The 17,295-nt window shown below is 56.0% G+C and overlaps 1 protein-coding gene across 2 annotated transcripts in view; it reads left to right on the forward strand.

Annotated features, from left to right (window-relative positions):
• The window catches only part of rev3l (REV3 like, DNA directed polymerase zeta catalytic subunit), a 29,474-nt gene that overhangs the window by 1,672 nt on the left and 10,507 nt on the right, over positions 1 to 17,295 (forward strand). The window contains exons 2-14 of one of the 2 annotated variants that reach the window (XM_086143272.1): positions 6,010 to 6,199; positions 6,297 to 6,371; positions 6,624 to 6,778; positions 7,729 to 7,852; positions 7,965 to 8,059; positions 8,275 to 8,379; positions 8,944 to 9,028; positions 10,536 to 10,666; positions 11,399 to 11,527; positions 11,973 to 12,210; positions 12,286 to 12,428; positions 13,178 to 13,901; positions 14,007 to 16,961. In XM_086143272.1, the coding sequence (XP_085999398.1) occupies positions 6,010 to 6,199; positions 6,297 to 6,371; positions 6,624 to 6,778; positions 7,729 to 7,852; positions 7,965 to 8,059; positions 8,275 to 8,379; positions 8,944 to 9,028; positions 10,536 to 10,666; positions 11,399 to 11,527; positions 11,973 to 12,210; positions 12,286 to 12,428; positions 13,178 to 13,901; positions 14,007 to 16,961 (5,149 nt within the window). Of the gene's footprint in view, positions 1 to 6,009; positions 6,200 to 6,296; positions 6,372 to 6,623; positions 6,779 to 7,728; positions 7,853 to 7,964; positions 8,060 to 8,274; positions 8,380 to 8,943; positions 9,029 to 10,535; positions 10,667 to 11,398; positions 11,528 to 11,972; positions 12,211 to 12,285; positions 12,429 to 13,177; positions 16,962 to 17,295 lie in introns of both variants that reach the window. The other variant, XM_086143271.1, reaches the window with a different exon arrangement.

Consider the following 17,295-nt stretch of genomic DNA (forward strand, 5'->3'; position numbering starts at 1 on the left):
AGGAGCTGCTGGACCAACCAGGGCCCCTGAACACCATCTGAAGGAATTCCTCTCCGCTCTGTGAGCAGATAATGGGAGCTCCAGGAGGTCCATCAAGGAGGAGGGCATTGTCCTCCTCGGATGTTCCCGCTCCAAGCTTGGAGGTCTGGAGGCCTGGAGGCCTGGAGGCCTGGAGGTCTGGGGTCTGGAGGTCTGGAACTCCACGGCTCCAGCTCAGGGGAGCAGGACAGTGGGGTCTGTGAGAACCTGCCTTCATGGCGGTGCCTGAGGTGGAGGTCTTCCTGGACGGCTCCTCTGGGAACCTTGAAGACACAGGTGCAACCTTCTGGGTGCAACCCTCACACGTGTTCTTCACACCGGCGGCCACCCAGATCTCCTGCGGGTGGCAGGTTCTGCAGCACCTCTGCAGGAACCTCCTTCCCCCGGAGCCTACCAACAAAGCTGACCTTATGAGGGACCTCTAAGACCTGCTCCGGATCGGGTTCTTCAGAGCCTTCCAGGTCCTCCATCTGCTCCTCGAGTCAGATTTGAAATGGACGGCTGAAGGTGGACTTAAGAGAGCGGATCCTGACCAGAGGTGGTCTCAGACAGGAGAACATCCGGTACTCGGTGTGTACCAGCACTGGGGTGAAGGGTCTACTCGTTGCCGTGCCGACCAGCTCACCAGGTCCAGATCTGATGGCTGCTGCAGGAAGGTTCCAGAAAGTGGAGCTGCTGAAGGAGGGCTCTGTACACTGGCCCAGGTCCTGGTCCTGGTCCAGGTCCTGGTCCTCAGGGATGTTCACACCTCAGGGTCTTCTAGTCTGTCCAACATGCATGACTAGAACAACTGACAGTGTGTCAAAACACACACACACACACACACAAACACACACACACACACACACACACACACACATACGCACAAACAGATGCTTCTTGGGCTGGAGAGCAGAATGCAGTCCTTAATGCTTCCTACCTCAGATGTCCTCAGACGGCCTTGGATGTGTGTGTGTGTGTGTGTGTGTGTGTGTGTGTGTGTGTGTGTGTGTGTGTGTGTGTGTGATCATGTGCTGTCTTGCGACACACACACACACACACACACACACACACACAGCAGTGATTCAGAGGCAGCATGAAGGCTCACAGGGATGAATGGAGGCTGCTGATTGGCTGTGGTTTGATTGACAGCTTGCTTGGGGGCGGTCCCTTCATGAGGGGTTCCAGATTGTCTCAGACGAGAAGGTTCTGTTTTCGTTCGACTTCCAACCCGTTTGGTGCCCCACGTTCCCCGAGGAACCCGGGAACCCTGCAGGAGGACTGACCTCCAGGAGAACCCCTGCCCCCCCGGTCGGTCTCGGCCCGCCACCCCTGGATGACGAGGATTTACTCGCCAGGTTCTGACGGCCGTGACCAGGGCCCCCCTGAAGGCCCCTCACACCGTCACAGATGAACAGCCCTGCAATCCCAGAGGCCTCCTGTCCATCTGTCCTGCTTCCTGGATCACACTCAGATACAGGAAGCAGGAAGTTGCTGGTGGAGTTGCCTCTCAGCATCATGTCCTGCACTGATTGGGTGACTTGTTTTTTTGGGAGGGGGGATTGGCAGTGTCCATCTGGAAATCTGGAGCCTTGCCCCCTCCCTTGTTCCTTGACTCAGTGAGAGCTTCTCTCTCCTCAGTCCGTCCCTTCGGGCTCCTGGTTTGTCCATGTGGGCCCCCAGGGGCCAGTATGCTTCTTTTCTTTCTTGTATGCTCATAGTTCAACTGCTCTATGCTTCTGGGTCTATCCCCGTATGCTCCTGGTTTGTCCCTGTGATCCCCTTGGGGCCCGGTATGCTCCTGGTCTTTCCCTGTATGCTCCTGATCCTTCCCTGTATGCTCCTGGTTCAACCCCTGTATACTCCTAATTTGCCCCTGTATTCTTCTGGTTCTTCTCGGCATGCTCCTGGTTCTTCTCGGTATGCTCCTGGTTCAACCCCTGTATGCTCCTGGTTCTTCCCTGTACCCCCCCCCCCCCCCCCCCTCGAGGGGAGGGCCAGGACACTCAGGTGACGCAAGGAGCCCTGCTGACGGGAACTCGGTAAGTGCCGTAAAAGCTTCTCGGCGAGGTGTAAATCCTTTTAGAACCCGAGGTGGAACCCTGCCAACCTCCAGCGCCTGAAAGCCTTTTGATTGGCTTTGATAGAGAGAACAATCTATTTAGAGGGGGTATTAACTGGTAACAGCTGGCAGGCCATCAGCTGGAGCGCCATCAGCTACCACACTGATGTAGCTCACCCGGCAACCTCGAATGTCTGCGCCGTTTCTGGCTCCGCTCGCCAGTCCACTTCTGCTCTTCCGATCCGGCTCGGGTTGCCGAACCAGGCGGACATTCATCCAGCTGGAGGGGAACTTGTGTTGCCTGCCTGTAGTGGGCCGATAGTAGAGGTACGAGTGGGTTCCAGCCCTGGGGATGTTTGCGGCTAACTGTTGTCGGTCCACCCGGCGAGGGTTGGCTGATGGGGCAGATGTTTGATCCTGTTTTGCCTCCTCCAGAGTTCACCCGGCCACATGATTCTGAAGGGCAAGACAGTGTTCAGCTCTGCTCTACTGCTAGCTTAGCTTGCCACACCGTTCTGAGATTGTCCTCCCCTTTTGAATTCTCTCGAGATGTCCTTGAAGTAGCAAAGGCAGAGTTCTCAGCCTGCTGCTTAGCTCCACGGTGGCTGAGCACTCCTTGCTCTTGGTGCACAGCAGTTAGCAGCACTCTTCCACTGCTTCTGGTACTGCGGTACCCTTTACATACTAACTGGAACGATGACGCGGTCCATCCGATGGAGTCACACCTCCATCGGATGGAACGTCCCCTTCTTCTGCAAAGGTCACCGAGCAGCTTCCCCGACTGACTGTAGCCTGTTAGCTTGTTAGCCTGTTAGCTGTACCGAGGGCCCCCGTGTGTCCAGAGAAGGTGTTTGATGGCCCTGTGTGGTCTGGAATGACTCCAGCTCCCCCTCGACCCTCTCGCTCCTCTCGCTCCATTGTCAGGAGGAGCGGGGGGGCTGAAGGTTCTCCAGGGGAGGAACCGCAGAACTTCAAGGCAGATTAAGACCTTGAAGACATGAAAGAGTGTGGCAGGCGAGGAGAAGTGGGATCAGCGCCGCCGAGGAAGGAGGCTTTGAACCTGCATCCTAATGGCCTGTGTGTGTGTGTGTGTGTGTGTGTGTGTGTGTGTGTGTGTGTGTGTGTGTGTGTGTGTGTGTGTGCATTGTGCAGTACACACCAACAGATGTTCACTCTTCTGTGGCAGAGGAGTGAGCTGCAGGTGTAGAGTGAATCTCCAGATATTGATCATCCATGGACAGGTTCCACCTGTCAGCGGCTGCTTGTAGAGCTGATCGCTGATCAATGAAGGCCAGAAGGACCTCTGGATTCCAGAAGAAGAGCAGATGATTTGAGGAGATCCCTGGTTATTGATCAGGTGGCTGGTGTTGATCGCTGGGAGGGGATCTTCTCAGAAGACTGGGCTCTTCACACGTGCGCGGATGGGTGGAGGGTGCAGCTTTACGTGTGCACAAACACACACACACACACACACACACACACACACACACACACACACACCCTCAGGGGTGGGCGGGGCTTAGACCGCTGCCTGTGTGGAAGCAGCGGGGGGGCACTGATCAATTTTTAATCCCACCATCACATGGGGGGGCTGATCTAAATATAGCACTGTGTGTGTGTGTGTGTGTGTGTGTGTGTGTGTGTGTGTGTGTGTGTGTGTGTGTGTGTGTGTGTGGTCACCAGGTGATGTTTGTTCACCTGCAGGATTCAGTCCAGACCTGCTCGTCTGTCTCGTCACTGCAGCAGTCTGAGCCAGTGTGTGTGTGTGTGTGTGTGTGTGTGTGTGTGTGTGTGTGTGTGTGTGTGTGTGTGGGAGCTGCTGCTGATGTGGGACATGCAGAGAATATCAAACGTCTTCAGAGCCGAGGAGAGGAGAAGCTTGGAGATGTGTGTGTGTGTGTGTGTGTGTGTGTGTGTGTGTGTGTGTGTGTGTGTGTGTGTACGCAGCTTCTCCAGCCGTGCACATCAGGAGATGTTCTCCAGACGCTGCTGCTGCTTGGAGTGAAGTGTCCTGGTGCTCTGAGGTTCTCTGAGGGACAGGATGTCCATGCTCCGTCCCTCTGTGATCCAGTCCGTCTCTGGTTCCCATGGAGACGGACTGTTTGGTTCTGATGACATCTGCTCCAGTACACACTGCTAGTGGTTGAACATGGTACTGTGTGTGTGTGTGTGTGTGTGTGTGTGTGTGTGTGTGTGTGTGTGTGTGTGTGTGTGTGTGTGTGTGTGTCCTCGCCTGCAGCTCCTCTTGGTCTTTCTGTCCCCAGACACTCCCATGTTTCTGCTGAATCTTCTGCCAAATGGACCTCCTCCTCCTCCTCAGGAGGTTCTGTGAGGTGGCCTGGAAGAAGCTCTGCAGAAGATGGACTTCTCCCTCCTGTTTACCCTCCATCACTCCATCCACACCTCCATTCATCTGTGTGGATTGTTTTACGCACACACACACACACACACACACACACACACACAGAGGATACTCCTGGATGGATCCAAATGATCCTCTTCAGACTCATCTGCTCCTTGTTGACTGCCATTGAATATTGTCTTTATTACATTTCCTCCACCTCCATCACCTCCTCCATCACCTCCATCACCTCCTCCATCTCCTCCATCATCTCCTCCATCATTTCCTCCATCATCTCCTCCATCTCCTCCTCCATCATCTCCTCCATCACCTCCTCCATCATCTCCTCCCTCCTTCCATCAACCAGTTGACTGGTTGTTTATCTCCCCCCGTCCATCAGGAGCTTTCTGCTGCTCTGCTGCCTAGCAACTGCAGCAGGATCCTTTATGTGTGTGTTTGTGTGTGTGTGTGTGTGTGTGTGTGTGTGTGTGTGTGTGTGTGTGTGTGTGTGTGTGTGTGTGTGTGTGTGTGTGTGTGTGTGTGTGTGAGAGAGACAGAGAGACTCCATGTTGACATGGTGGTCTGAGGACGCGTGCCACCCTCGCTGCTGCTGCCAGCACACACACACACACACACACACACACACACACACACACACACACACACACACACAGCCACAGCCAAGAACGGCTGGGAGTGATTGTGCGCTGCTCAGTTTTTCCGTCCCAGTTTGTCGGTCCTCCTCAAAGGTTGCCTTCACACTCACAGTGAGATGTTTGTGTGGACCTTCTGGAGAGGAGTCTCCTCATGAGGAGGTCCCATCAGAAGGTCCCTGGAGTCGTGGTCAGGTTGCTTTTAGCGTAGCGCTGCTCGCCAAGAAGGTCTAATGAGAAGGTGCCAGAGACCCAGGAGAACCTTAGGATGTGGTGGTTTTCTGGAAGGAGAGGAGCTCATGGATGTCAGCAAAGGAGGCTCTGGTGGAGGTCTGGACCTGCAGGGCCCAGCAGACCCTGAACGCCGTCTAGAATGACGGGTCCTCAAGGATCCAGCAGCCTTGTCACTGTGGAAGCTCTGGTGCTCATTGTTCTTCTGCACAACATCTCCGCCCCCTCGCGCCACCACCGCCTCCATGGAAGCACTTTATTTATTGCTAGAGATGCTGGAGATTCTTCTTCCTCTTTTGGAAGCTCCTCTGCTGGACCCCTGCTGCTCCAGCCCAGGAGGTGTGTGTGTGTGTGTGTGTGTGTGTGTGTGTGTGTGTGTGCTCCACATTTTTGGGGGGGTCACTGCTGTGCGATTGGTCCACTCCAAGGCCAATCAGCAGGTGAGGTTACAGCCATGACCTTCTCACACACACACACACACACACACACACTCTGTCCACACTCAGAAGGTCAGAGGTCCCATGAAGGGCTGTGGCTTGATAGAATGATCTGGAATGTTCTCTCTATGTTCTGCCTGGGTTCTGTGGGTGGGGATAAGCCCCGCCCCCCCGGCCCTTGCGACAGCTGTGATTGGCCGGTTGCGCGAGGTCACCCGAGCGGCCCGGACTGCGGCGAGGAGCCTGAAGGTATCTCCTCGTCCTCAGGTCAGAAGACATGTCTGCACCTTCACGGCGTGTTCCCCTACATCTACATTCCCTACGACGGCCACGGCCAGCAGGCGGAGCGCCACCTGCGCCAGGTGGCCTTCAGCATCGACCGGGCCCTGAACGTCACCCTGGGGAACCCGGCCTCCAGCGTCCAGCACGTCTTCAAGGTGGTGCTGGTCTCGGGCACGTAAGTGGACCGTCGGCGCGGAACCCGGAGGAACCCGGAGGAACCCGGAGGAACCCGGAGGAACCCCGTCCTGACCGGCCCGCTCCTCTTCTTGCAGGCCCTTCTACGGCTTCCACTCAGAGGAGAAGCTCTTCATGAAGATCTACATGTACAACCCCCAGATGGTCAAGAGGTGAGTCGGCCTCACAGTTCCCAGCCCTGTGCTCGGTTCTCCGAGGTTCTCTAAGGTTCCCCGGGCTCCAGTTCCACTTCTTCTGGAACTTTCCATCCAGAGCACCCAGGAGATCTTCCCTTCAAGCATTCTAAAGTGTGCGCGTGTGCGCGTGTGTGTGTGTGTGTGTGTGTGTGTGTGTGTGTGTGTGTGTGTGTGTGTGTGTGTGTGTGTGTGTGTGTGTGTGTGTGTGTGTGTGTGTGTGTGTCTCAGGGTGTGTGAGCTGCTGCAAAGCGGCGCTGTGATGAACAAGAGCTACCAGCCCCATGAAGGTCACATCCCCTTCCTGCTGCAGCTCTTCATCGACTACAACCTCTACGGCATGAACCTGCTGCACCTCGCTGCCGTCAAGTTCCGCAGAAGCTCAGGTAAGGGACCAGAACCAGGACCTGGACCGGGCTGGACCTGGACTGGGACTAGAACAGAGCGGGGAGGGGACCGACGGGATGGAGCGGACCCGAATCAGAGGACCAGCACCGGCTCGGACCAGGGCCAAGCAGGACCTTGACTCTGGTACCCAGTAGTTCCTGGAGCGGGATTGAGCAGGACCCGGGCCAGTACAGGACCAGAAGTGACCTGGACTGGGTCTACAACAGAGGGGGAAGGGGACTGACTTTGGATTGAGCAGACCTGAAAGAGGGCCGGGGGTTTCTTTGGGAACCGGTCCGGGGCCGAGACCGAGCAGGACCGGGAGAGACCAGGACCAGAACAGAATGGGAAGGGGACTGACTTGGGGTGGACTTGAGTCTGGACTCACCGGGACGTCCCTGCACCGAGACCGAACGAGGCACAGACACCAGCAGCGGGAACTGGACTTTCCGAGGGTCCGGTACCTTCTTCTTCTTCTATCTTCTGCCGCTTCCTCTTCCTCTTCTTCTTTCCCTTCATCACCTGTCCTTCACACCCTCTGGAGACCTGAACCTCTCAGGTCCACAGAGCCTCCATGCGCCCCCCCGCCCTTTACGTCCGGGGCAGAACATTCCTGCGACCAAGTGGAGTGAAGCTCCTCTTTGCCCCTCCCCCGCCGGAGGAAAGAGGCCTCCGAGCTCCACTGAAGCAGGAGGAGACCCCCCTTCAACAGGACCTGCTTCAAAGCACCTCCTTAATCTGGGATCAAGTTCAGGGGACCAGGATGGGTGGAACCATTAATGTGTTCAGAAGACCATCACATCTGCACCCCCGAACAGGAGGAGGAGGAGGGGGTTCATTGGAGCTGTGAAGATGCGGAGTGAAGTTCCAGTTAGTAGACAGACCTGGACTATGGGTGGTGTGATAACACATGTGTGTGTGTGTGTGTGTGTGTGTGTGTGTGTGTCAGCTGAGGAACCTTCTGCAGCAGGAGCTCCCTCCTCCACGCCCACCCTGAGCCCCTGCAGCTCCTCGCTGGGTGACAGCTCCCTGGGAGGGACCTTCGTCCGCTGGGAGGAGAACGCCATCCCCGGGTAAGCCCCGCCCCCTCCTCCAGGCGTCCCAGATGGACCTTCTTGGATCATCTCCATCGGCCCCTTAACCCCGCCCCTTCTCATTAAGCTCCGCCCCCTTTCTGACCCGCAGCTCCTTGTTCCTGGACGAGGTGAAGAAGACGAGCACCTGCGAGCTGGAGGTGGACGCCGTCGCCGTGGACGTCCTGAACCGCCTGGAGATCGAGGGTAAGAACCACCTGCCGTGACCTCCTCGTCTTCTGGCACCTTCTGCGTATGAAGGGAAGTTCTGCAGAATGAAGGGCAAATACTGGTCCACACAACGCCCACAGGTGGGCTCTGCTTTCGGGGAGCTCAGGGGTCAAAGGTGAAGGAGATGTGACAGTTTGAGGAGGTGTCCAGGTGGAGGTGTGTGCTGACCTGCTGGTTGTCTCCTGGTCCAGACCAGGTGGGCAGGAACCCGGGCCTGAAGGCCATCTGGGAGGACGAGAGGCAGCGGAGGAGGGAGAGGAACCTGAGCTCGCAGATGGAGGTGCCGGAGTCCCAGGGTGAGCGTGGACACACACACACACACACACACACACACACACACACACACACACTTTGGCTGTGGTTCAGGCTGATGGGGTGAGGGTGGACCCGTCTAACTCTGGTCCTGAAGATCTCTGAGGGATCTCAGATGTTCCTGTCGGCTCCATCAGTTCAGAACCAGCCTTTCCACTCCATCTTCATCTGCGGTTGCCATGGAAACACTGTGCTCTCCGAAGAAGAGCGCAGGGTTCTTCGGTTCCTCGGGCCGCCGTGGAACCAGAATCGCGTCGGGGTTCCGTTTTTCTTTTCAACTGAACAAAGCTGGTCAGATGTGGAGAGGTGATTCCGAAGGCTATTAGTTTGGAAGGATCATCCTGGTCCTTCCTGCCTTCTGAAATACACACCGAGGTTCTTCTGGCTCCGGAGGAGACCTCGGGAGCCGGTCCTGCTGAAGCTCCGCTGATCGGGTCAGTCCGGTGGGTCCAGAACATCTGGAAAGTGGAACCGGGTGGACCTCAGGACCGACCCAGAGGGTCTGACCCAGCTTGTACTTTGAAGTCTGACAGCTCTTCCTCTTCCAGATCGGGGCTCCATCCCTTCCACGGAGAGCGAGAAGATCTTCCTCAAGAGGTTCAAGGAGATCCTGAAGGAGAACCTCTTTGACCTGTAAGTCCGAGGCCTCGGCCTCTCGGTTTTCGGTTCCTCCCGCGAGAACCCGGAGAAGCGGTGGCCTCCTCGGGTCGGTGGTGACGCGGGTCTGGAGATGGTCCACCGGTCCGCTCGGTAGACCTGCTCCTCAGGGTTCCGCCGGTTCTATCAAAACTGATTGGGGATTACGATGGTTCTCCGATGGTTCTGTTGGAACTCTGACAGAGAACCCAGAGGTTCTACCCTTCTTCACGTTCTCCTCCACATCTCAGAGGAGGAGTGGAGGAGAGGAGAAGGTGGAGGAGGAGTTCTTCGGTGATCTCCTTCTCCTGTGGCTCCAGGCTCATTAATGGTCTAATTAAGATCCAGACAGCAGCTCCTGCCTGCAGGCCTCAGAGGAACGTCTGCTGGCAGCCCTGAGCCGCAGGAGGACCTTCAGCCGCCGCCGTTCCATGAAGAACCCGAAGCCCAGGTCTATAGAGAAGGAGGTTCCCGTCAGGAGTGAAGCTGCTGGAGAGGTTCCTCCTCCTGAGGAACCTCAGCGGGCTCGTGGAGCCGCTGCAGGTTGAAGACCAGGACCTCTCCTCCTCAAGCCTGAAGGTTCTCCTTCACTGGTTCCTCCAGCAGCAGCAGCAGCAGCAGCATCTCAATGTTCCCCGCACTAAGTGGACTGTTGCTAGGCAACCTGGAAGGAGATGCAGCCGCCTGGCAGCACGCCGCCTTCCATTCATGGACTACACACACACACACACACACACACACACACACACACACACACACACGTATGCACTACAGTCACACACACACACATAGTCTTACACACTACAATCTAACAAACACACACTGCTCTTCCGCTGATTTGGACCTGCAGAAGATGAGATACTGTAAAGATGCCATCTGCTCCGCACACACACACACACACACACACACACACACACACACACTCACCATTTCCTGTTCTCCTGATGAGCCCCCCCCATGTGAGAAGAGATCTCCATCTTGAGAGTCCAGAAGAGAAGGTTCTTGACTCTTTGAAGGACAGGGTTGGAGGGGAGCAGCTTGTCTTCAGCAGAAGGACCGTGGCTCTGGAGGACCTCGTCATGGTCCAGAAGCTGGAGCAGCACCCGGAGGACCTGATCTAGGTTCCGTTGGACGAAATGGAGCTAAAACAAAGATCTGTATGACCTCCTTTGGATCCAAACGTCTCCGAAGCCTCTCCTGTGGGACAGCCTTTGCCCAGAAGGTCCCACTGAGAAGCGGCCCATGTAGGTTCAGTGGTGGACTTGAGCCTGCGGGACGTGGAGTCACGTCAGGCTGGTCCACAGGAGACGTGCAGACGATCTCCGTGAAAACCGAAGCCTTTAGGCGTCGACTCGTTCCTCCGGGGCTCCACAGGGATCTGGTGCGGCGCCTCTGACCTTCAACCATCCCAGCTCCTGCTCAGCCCGGTCTTAGATGATACACCTGAACTCCAGAACATGAAGTCAAATCCATGCTCTTTTTTTCCCTTGACTCTTCCCTTCAGGACACCATCTTCTGACGGTGGGGAGGAGCAGGAAGACGATGAGCTCACTCTTCATTCTGTCTCCTTGAGTCCAGAGGAGGTCGATTGTATTCCTGCCTCTGCTGTTGAGGTGCACAGGGACTCCCAACCAGGTGAGAAGAACATCTGCCGGGAATCCCACCAACATTTTCCTGGAAAGAAAAACTAGACGTAGTGAGATGCGGCGGTAGTTTTCTGAAGGTCCAACCCTGCGCGAAGAGCATTCAGACCACCGAGTCTTTAAGCTTCTCGCCAGATCTTTCGGCCCTGGTCCTGGACAGTTGTGTCCTCTGGACAGAATCTTTGAACATCTAGAGCAGGGGTCGGGAACCAGAGGTGGCTCTTTTGATGGCCGCATCTGCCTGGCGGACTTCTGACCGCGATAAGTAATAAATCATTCCACTTGGATCCATACGTTGACTTTATGTCGCACCCGTCCAGGGTTGCGGACGGCTGTACTTTAATATCGCCGGTCTTACTTGAAAATTCACACTCTTCATTGTATTCAGTGTTAAAAAAGTAGGATCTATATATTTTAATTTGCGTGGCTTTCATGGCTCTCAGCCAGCCGGAAAGGTTCCCGACCCTTTGACAAGAGGAACGCTGTTCGTCCTGGCAGTGGACTCCAGACACCCGAAGAGCCTGGGACCGGACTCTGAACTGATGCCGACCTGATGATGATGGTTTTTCTTGTGAAACAGGAGAACGTCCCACCGATTGCTACTAGACGTGAAGTTAGGCTCTGGCAGTGGTTGGACCCGACTAACCGCCTCATGGTTCAGGTCAAGGGCAAGCGACCTTTAATGACCCCTCGGACTCCCTCATGTGTCTCCGTTCTCTCCCAGACGTGGTGAGGAGCAGCAGTCGAACCCCTGAGGAGCCTGTGGTGGATGAGGAAGCCATCCTGAGCCTCCTGGAGACCAGCCAGACCTTCTTACCCGCCTCCCAGACATCCAGCCACTCCCCCCTCTTAGGTACTTACACATCTTTGGATTGCATCCTCACTTTGGGGCTTCATTCTGTTCTTGATTCAGAACATTGAGTTGAAGCCTGATCAGTACAGTCTTAATGCTAAGCTAACATGATACGACTCACTGTTGGAACTACTCCCAGCTTTCTCCACCTCTTGGCACAAAACAAGAACTCGAAGCTCATTTGACCCCCAGTCCAAAGGTGTAGCATTCTGCGCCATCTTGAACCCCACCCAGCCGTAGGACCTGAGGAACATCACATGTGGTCCACAGGGGGGTCAACGGGCAGAATTACACCTTGGGATTGTTCATTCTGTCTTCATAAACCCGTTGTCCTCATATGAGGACATGTTTTGGCACCGCCTCCTCTTGGCTCTCCTGGAGAGCAGGAGTCAGCAGGGGTGAGAGGTTCTGCTGAACGGACCGGTTGCCGTTGTTTTCTCCTCAGACAACAGTCAGGACAACACCCTCATCGACCTGCTGGTCGGTTTGGAGGATGATGGTTTCTGCAGATCCGCTGCCAGGCAGAGTTCTCAGCCCTGCTCCCTGGCCGGCGTCAGGAGCTACACCTGCAACAGCGACGAGGAGGAGTCGATGCCGGAGAAGGACAAGGAAGAGTTGGAGCTCAGCGCCATCATGTCGCAGCGTTGGGACAGCGAGGCTCCCGAGGCGGCGTCCTTGCCCAGGTGAGACCTTACCCCAGATGCCACGGGACCCTTGGAGCCGGCGGCGAGTTAATCACCGGACCCTTTCATGTCCAGGCCCGTCGTCCGGGAGCCCGAGGACGGCTTCAGTGACGAGCAGCAGGAGTCCTCGGACGAGGAGATGGAATGGAGCGGCAACAACTCTTTGTTCGCTAACCTGTCCATCCCCCAGGTGGACGGCGCCGCCGATGAGAGCAGCGGTGAGTCTCCTCAAGGGTGGAGGCTCAATGCCAGTGTGTCCGCCCTCTATCGCCCCCTGCTGTTTGAGCCTCCATTCCACTCTGGTACCTCTGCTGACCTCTCAGGGCTTTTAGCAGGAGGGTCACGACTTCAATTAGTTGCAAAAACTTCAGTCTTTTTTAAAAGAGGACTGTGATTTCAAGGAAGCCTGTAGAAGCTGCACTTTGAGGAAGTGTGGATCCAAAAGTACTTTAACCTTGACGTGAAATGAAAACATTCCTTCTGGATTTCTGACCTCGAGCGAAGGTGGCGCCGGCCCCAGGGCTCGGGGTGCAAGAAGGCCTCCCTGAGGAGCAGGTTGAGGTACCCTATCTGAGGGTTTGGATCAGGGGGTTGACTTGCCATCATGTGACTCATTAGGGTCCCGTGACTGCACCGGCGACGGTCAGCTCTGGGACTGATCGACAAAATGAATTGTTTGTGGCTGAAAGGTTCTGCCGAAGAGCGCCCCCTGCGGGGAAGACAGGTTGTCCGGTTTGGTAAGAAGGGCTTCGACAGTTCATCTAATCTGACGTCAGGAAATCTGGCTCTGTGAAGGTCCGCCAGCGGACGACCAGATGTGTCCGTCCAGGTCCGGCTGGACCGAGAGCCCTCATTTCCAAATCCATGTTCTCGGTGGACTGACACAGCTGAGCCCAGGGGGCGCCAAACTGTCCTTTCGCGTCAATCCGTCCGAAAGGCTAAAGTGCATTTCTCTTTTGATCCGTAGATTCATCCTTAACGGACAGCAACTCCAGAAGCCAGTCGTCTCTCATAGTCACCGAGAAGATTATCGTGAAAAGGCAATCCTTCCCCGGAGAGACCGTCCATCTGGAACCCCCCTCCTCAGCAAAGATCCTTCTGGAGTGTAAGCACCCTGAGCATCGGCCAGTTCGTGTTCTGGACTCGGAGCAACCACTCGACAAGCACTTTCAGTCAAAGAGCAGTCAGGACAGCGGTAGTGAATGTTCCACCGGGTTCAAGGTGAATAAAGACGTCCCCTACATCCCCCCGGTCAAACACCCCATCCCCTGTAAAATAATCAGCCCCCCGGAGGGGTCGTCCGTCTGCCTGGACAAGGAGGACTTGAGACCCCTGTACCCCTACGATAAGAAAGCCTCCATAACCCTGGACAAGACGGATCTCCAAAGTTTCCCCTTCACTACCAGTAAAGTTGCCAAAAGCAGAAAGAAGTACAGCAGCATTAAGAATGTAGAAACGAACTGTCTGTCGATCCTTCAGAACCACCGGACCTTCTCGCTCTGTTACTCCGAGCTGAGGAACTGCTCGGCCAAGTCGGACGTGGAACTGAGTCAGACGGACGGTAAAAGCCCCATCCTGAGGAACATCTCTTCGGCCCCCTCGGCCATGGAGGGGGAGATGTTCCTGGATCCGCAGGAGGGGGAAATGAGCCGGGACAGTGACGAGGGAGACGTCGGCGAGCTCAAAATCAGGTATGAGGACTATCAGGAAAATAAGACCGAGCGAACTGTTGTTGCCCAGCAAGAGGCGCACTACAAGTTTTTTCCCACTGTCATCCTTTCCAACTGTCTCACTAGAAAGAAAGCTGGAAGCAAAAAGGTGGCTGACTCCTGCAGCAAGATAGAGCTGACCCAGCCGCGGAAGTCCAGGCTAAAGGTCAGCAAGAAAAGGTTGGGAATGGCAGGACAGAGGAGCAAACCGGTGGAATGTTCTACCCCTGACAGCCAGGCCGGTGCCGGCGTCCCCTGTGTCCCACGGGATCTGCCCGAGACGGTGGATGCCGAGATGTCGCTTCCTGATGAAAACCCAGTGAAAGAGGCCGCGAGAGAAGAGCCAATCGACGAGGTACAATCGGTCCCCAAAGAGACGCTCCCGCAAAGCGAGGAGAGGTCTGCGGAGGAATCTGCAGAACTGCACCCGGAGCCGCCGGCCTCCAACCCCACCACCGCCTCCGCTTTCCCCGAGGAGGCCAAGGACTCGCCGGAGGAGGGTTTGAACCCGCTGCAAGCTTTATCTGCTAAAGTCTCCTGCACCCAGCCGTCAGCGTTGCCTGGCAGCAAATACAGCCTGAGGGCCAAACGGAAGATGATCTACGACAGCGAGGACGGAGAACAGTCGGGCGTCGCCCGTTCCAAAAATCCCGCCGCCGCTAAAGAGCGGCTCAAAGACCAGAGGCGGCGCAAGAAGGAGCCCCCCATCATCATCAAGTACATTATTATCAACAGGTTCAAAGGTGAGAAGAACATGCTGGTCAAAATGTCCAAAGTGAATTCAGACGAACGGGCCGTCGTGCTGACCAACGAGAGGCTCGAACTGTATAAAAAACTGGCGCCTCTCAAAGACTTCTGGCCCAAAGTGCCAGAGTCCCCCGCGGTCACGTTCCCCGTCACGGAGCCAAAGCCGAAGAAGCAGCCCAAACGAAAGACAAAGGTAAACTCTGCAAGTAAGAAAACTGCCTGCAACTTGGCCACGCCTCGTGTCAGGCAAGTGAAGAGGATCAGGAAGTCCAAGGGCTGTGAGAGGGGCTGGTACCTCCCCTCCCTTCCCGCCCCTCGCCCGTGCTACTGTGAGCTCGCCGACGACCACGACACCGAATACACCGATGTCATGGTAGAGCTCGGGTACCTCTCAGACAGATCCCTGAGCCCCGTGGACTCCACGCCGCCTCGTTGTTGGTCCCCGAGTGACCCTCTGATGGACAGCATGTCGGAGCAATTGATCAACCCGCTTGTAAACCCTTGTCTCAGTTCTGCTCGTCACAGGTCACGCAAAGTCTCATCGGTCAGAGGAGCGCCAAAAAAGTACAGAACCGCCAAGCCTAAGAAAGTCGCAGACGCTAAAGCAAAAGACAGCAGGTCTGGCGCAAAGGCTAAGGCTAAGGCTAAGGAGGAGTCCAAAAAAGAGAAACCTCAGAAACACAGAGCTGCGCCCAGACAGAGGAAGAGACCAGCAGGGGCAGCTGAAGCCGCTGTGCACATCTCCCCAGGCACCGCTAAACCAAGGGCCTACAGGAGGAAGTCACAGAATTCCAAAGGCCAGGAGTCCGTTCGAGCTAGTTCTCAGCTTCTTTTTCCGGAGGGTGACTTGGCTCCGAGTGAGACGTCCTCTCAAGGGGTCCTGCCATGTCGACAGCCGGTAAGTGCAGACGATCAGAACTGGACGCCATCCGCACCAAACTTTGACCCGGTCGTCAAGACGGTGGAACCAAAATTTGAGAACTGCGAGACGTCCATCACGGAGGCCAACCGAGGCTCCACAGCACAGGTCCAGTTGAAGCAGCAAGGTTGCCAGACCACCGTTGTAAAGGTTGAGCCCTCACCAGAGGAGAGCAAAGCCCCTACTCCTCCTCTGCCTCAGTCACCCTCAGGAGGAGTCCCTGAAGAAGAAGCACAGTCAAGCCCTAAAAATGGAGATGTCCCGAGCCTCGCTGAGACCCCGGGTAGCTTAGCTGTCCTCAAGCAACTTTTCCGGAAGAGGCAGCCGGGAAAGACACTCGCTCGGCAAGGCGACGGCACAGAAAGCCCCTCCACTGCCATCGCTCAGGCCGTAGCTCTGCTCCATCCCGCCACCAAACTGGCTAAATCCCGGAGAGCACCTTCAACTCACCCGCGCAAACCCAGGGTACCAAAATCTGCTGTTCCCAAGGAAAGAAAGCCCAGAAGCAGGAAGGGCAAGGCTTGTGCTTCTCAGCAGGACACGTCGGTGAAGCAGGAAGCCAACATGTCAGATGACTGCATGCTGTTCTCGTCAGAGCCCGGCCTGGACAGCTGCAATTTCATCGAAGACAGCTTGTCCCCAGAGCTGCCGCACAACTATTCCTTCGACATTAACGCCATTGACCAGACAGAGTTCTCCAGCCCCTACAGTGGCACCCAGTTCGTTGTTACCGATAAAAGTTTACCCGTTAAGTTCCTAAGTGATGGCAATCAGGAGGCTCTCAGCACTCAGGCCCTGGGCTTGGAGAAGAAACCTGATGGAGCGTCCCATTCTGGGGAAGAAGTTAAAAAGAGCTCCGAATGGCACAAGGTGAGGCCTGTCAGCCCAGAACTGTTCGATAGGCCAGCCAACGGGGAACCCGCGGCCAATCACCTCACCTTCCTCGACTCTGACAAGTTCAAGAGCAGGGACTGGGACTTCTCTCTGGGTAAAGTCCAGACCCGCAGTCCCTTCCAGGACTTCCACTGTGAGAGGAACGAGCTGCTTTTTTCAGCCTGTGACCCCGTCCTGCCGCTGCCTTTAAGCTCCGTGTCCTTTGCCGGTCACGAAGGCTCGCCCACAGGGGAGCTCCTGGAGGGCATCGACGGACTGACCTCGACCACCCCCAGCAGCTCCCCTCGCTCCATCAGCTCCCTCTCTCAGGTGAGGGCCAGTCAGCTGCTGAGGGGCGCCGGCGGAGCCCACATTCTCAAGCCCCTCATGTCCCCTCCGAGCAGGGAGGAGATCCTCAGCACTCTGCTGGACCTGGAGATGTCAGAGGCCGCCTTCCAGGAGCCCTTCTGCAGTGACCCCGCCGACGCTCCGGGCAAACCAATGTGAGAACATGTCACGACCGACACCTTCACTGATTCATGCATGTTCTTCTAGAAACACCGCCCGTAGTTTCACTGACTGTAAGCCTGTGAGATGACGCTTCACATGCCGCTCCACCTTTCATACAACACCCCAGTAAAGTCTTGGCCACAGGGCGATCTAGGTCAGGATGTGAAGAAGAGCAGACCATCTCACCGTTTGACTTGTCACCCGAGGTGTCGGTTTTCACCTCTTAGTGTGCGAATCCATTCGATAATGCTGATGGTTTCATCTCAACGCCATCTGGAGACCAAAGTCCAGTCAAACTCTAGAATCACAGTGCCGCTTCATGAGGTC

The sequence above is a fragment of the Fistularia commersonii genome, chromosome 36 (assembly GCF_037954325.1).
Source record: "Fistularia commersonii isolate RoL2024-O1a breed Wild chromosome 36, RoL_Fcom_v1.0, whole genome shotgun sequence".
NCBI classification, from domain to species: Eukaryota; Metazoa; Chordata; class Actinopteri; order Syngnathiformes; family Fistulariidae; genus Fistularia; species Fistularia commersonii.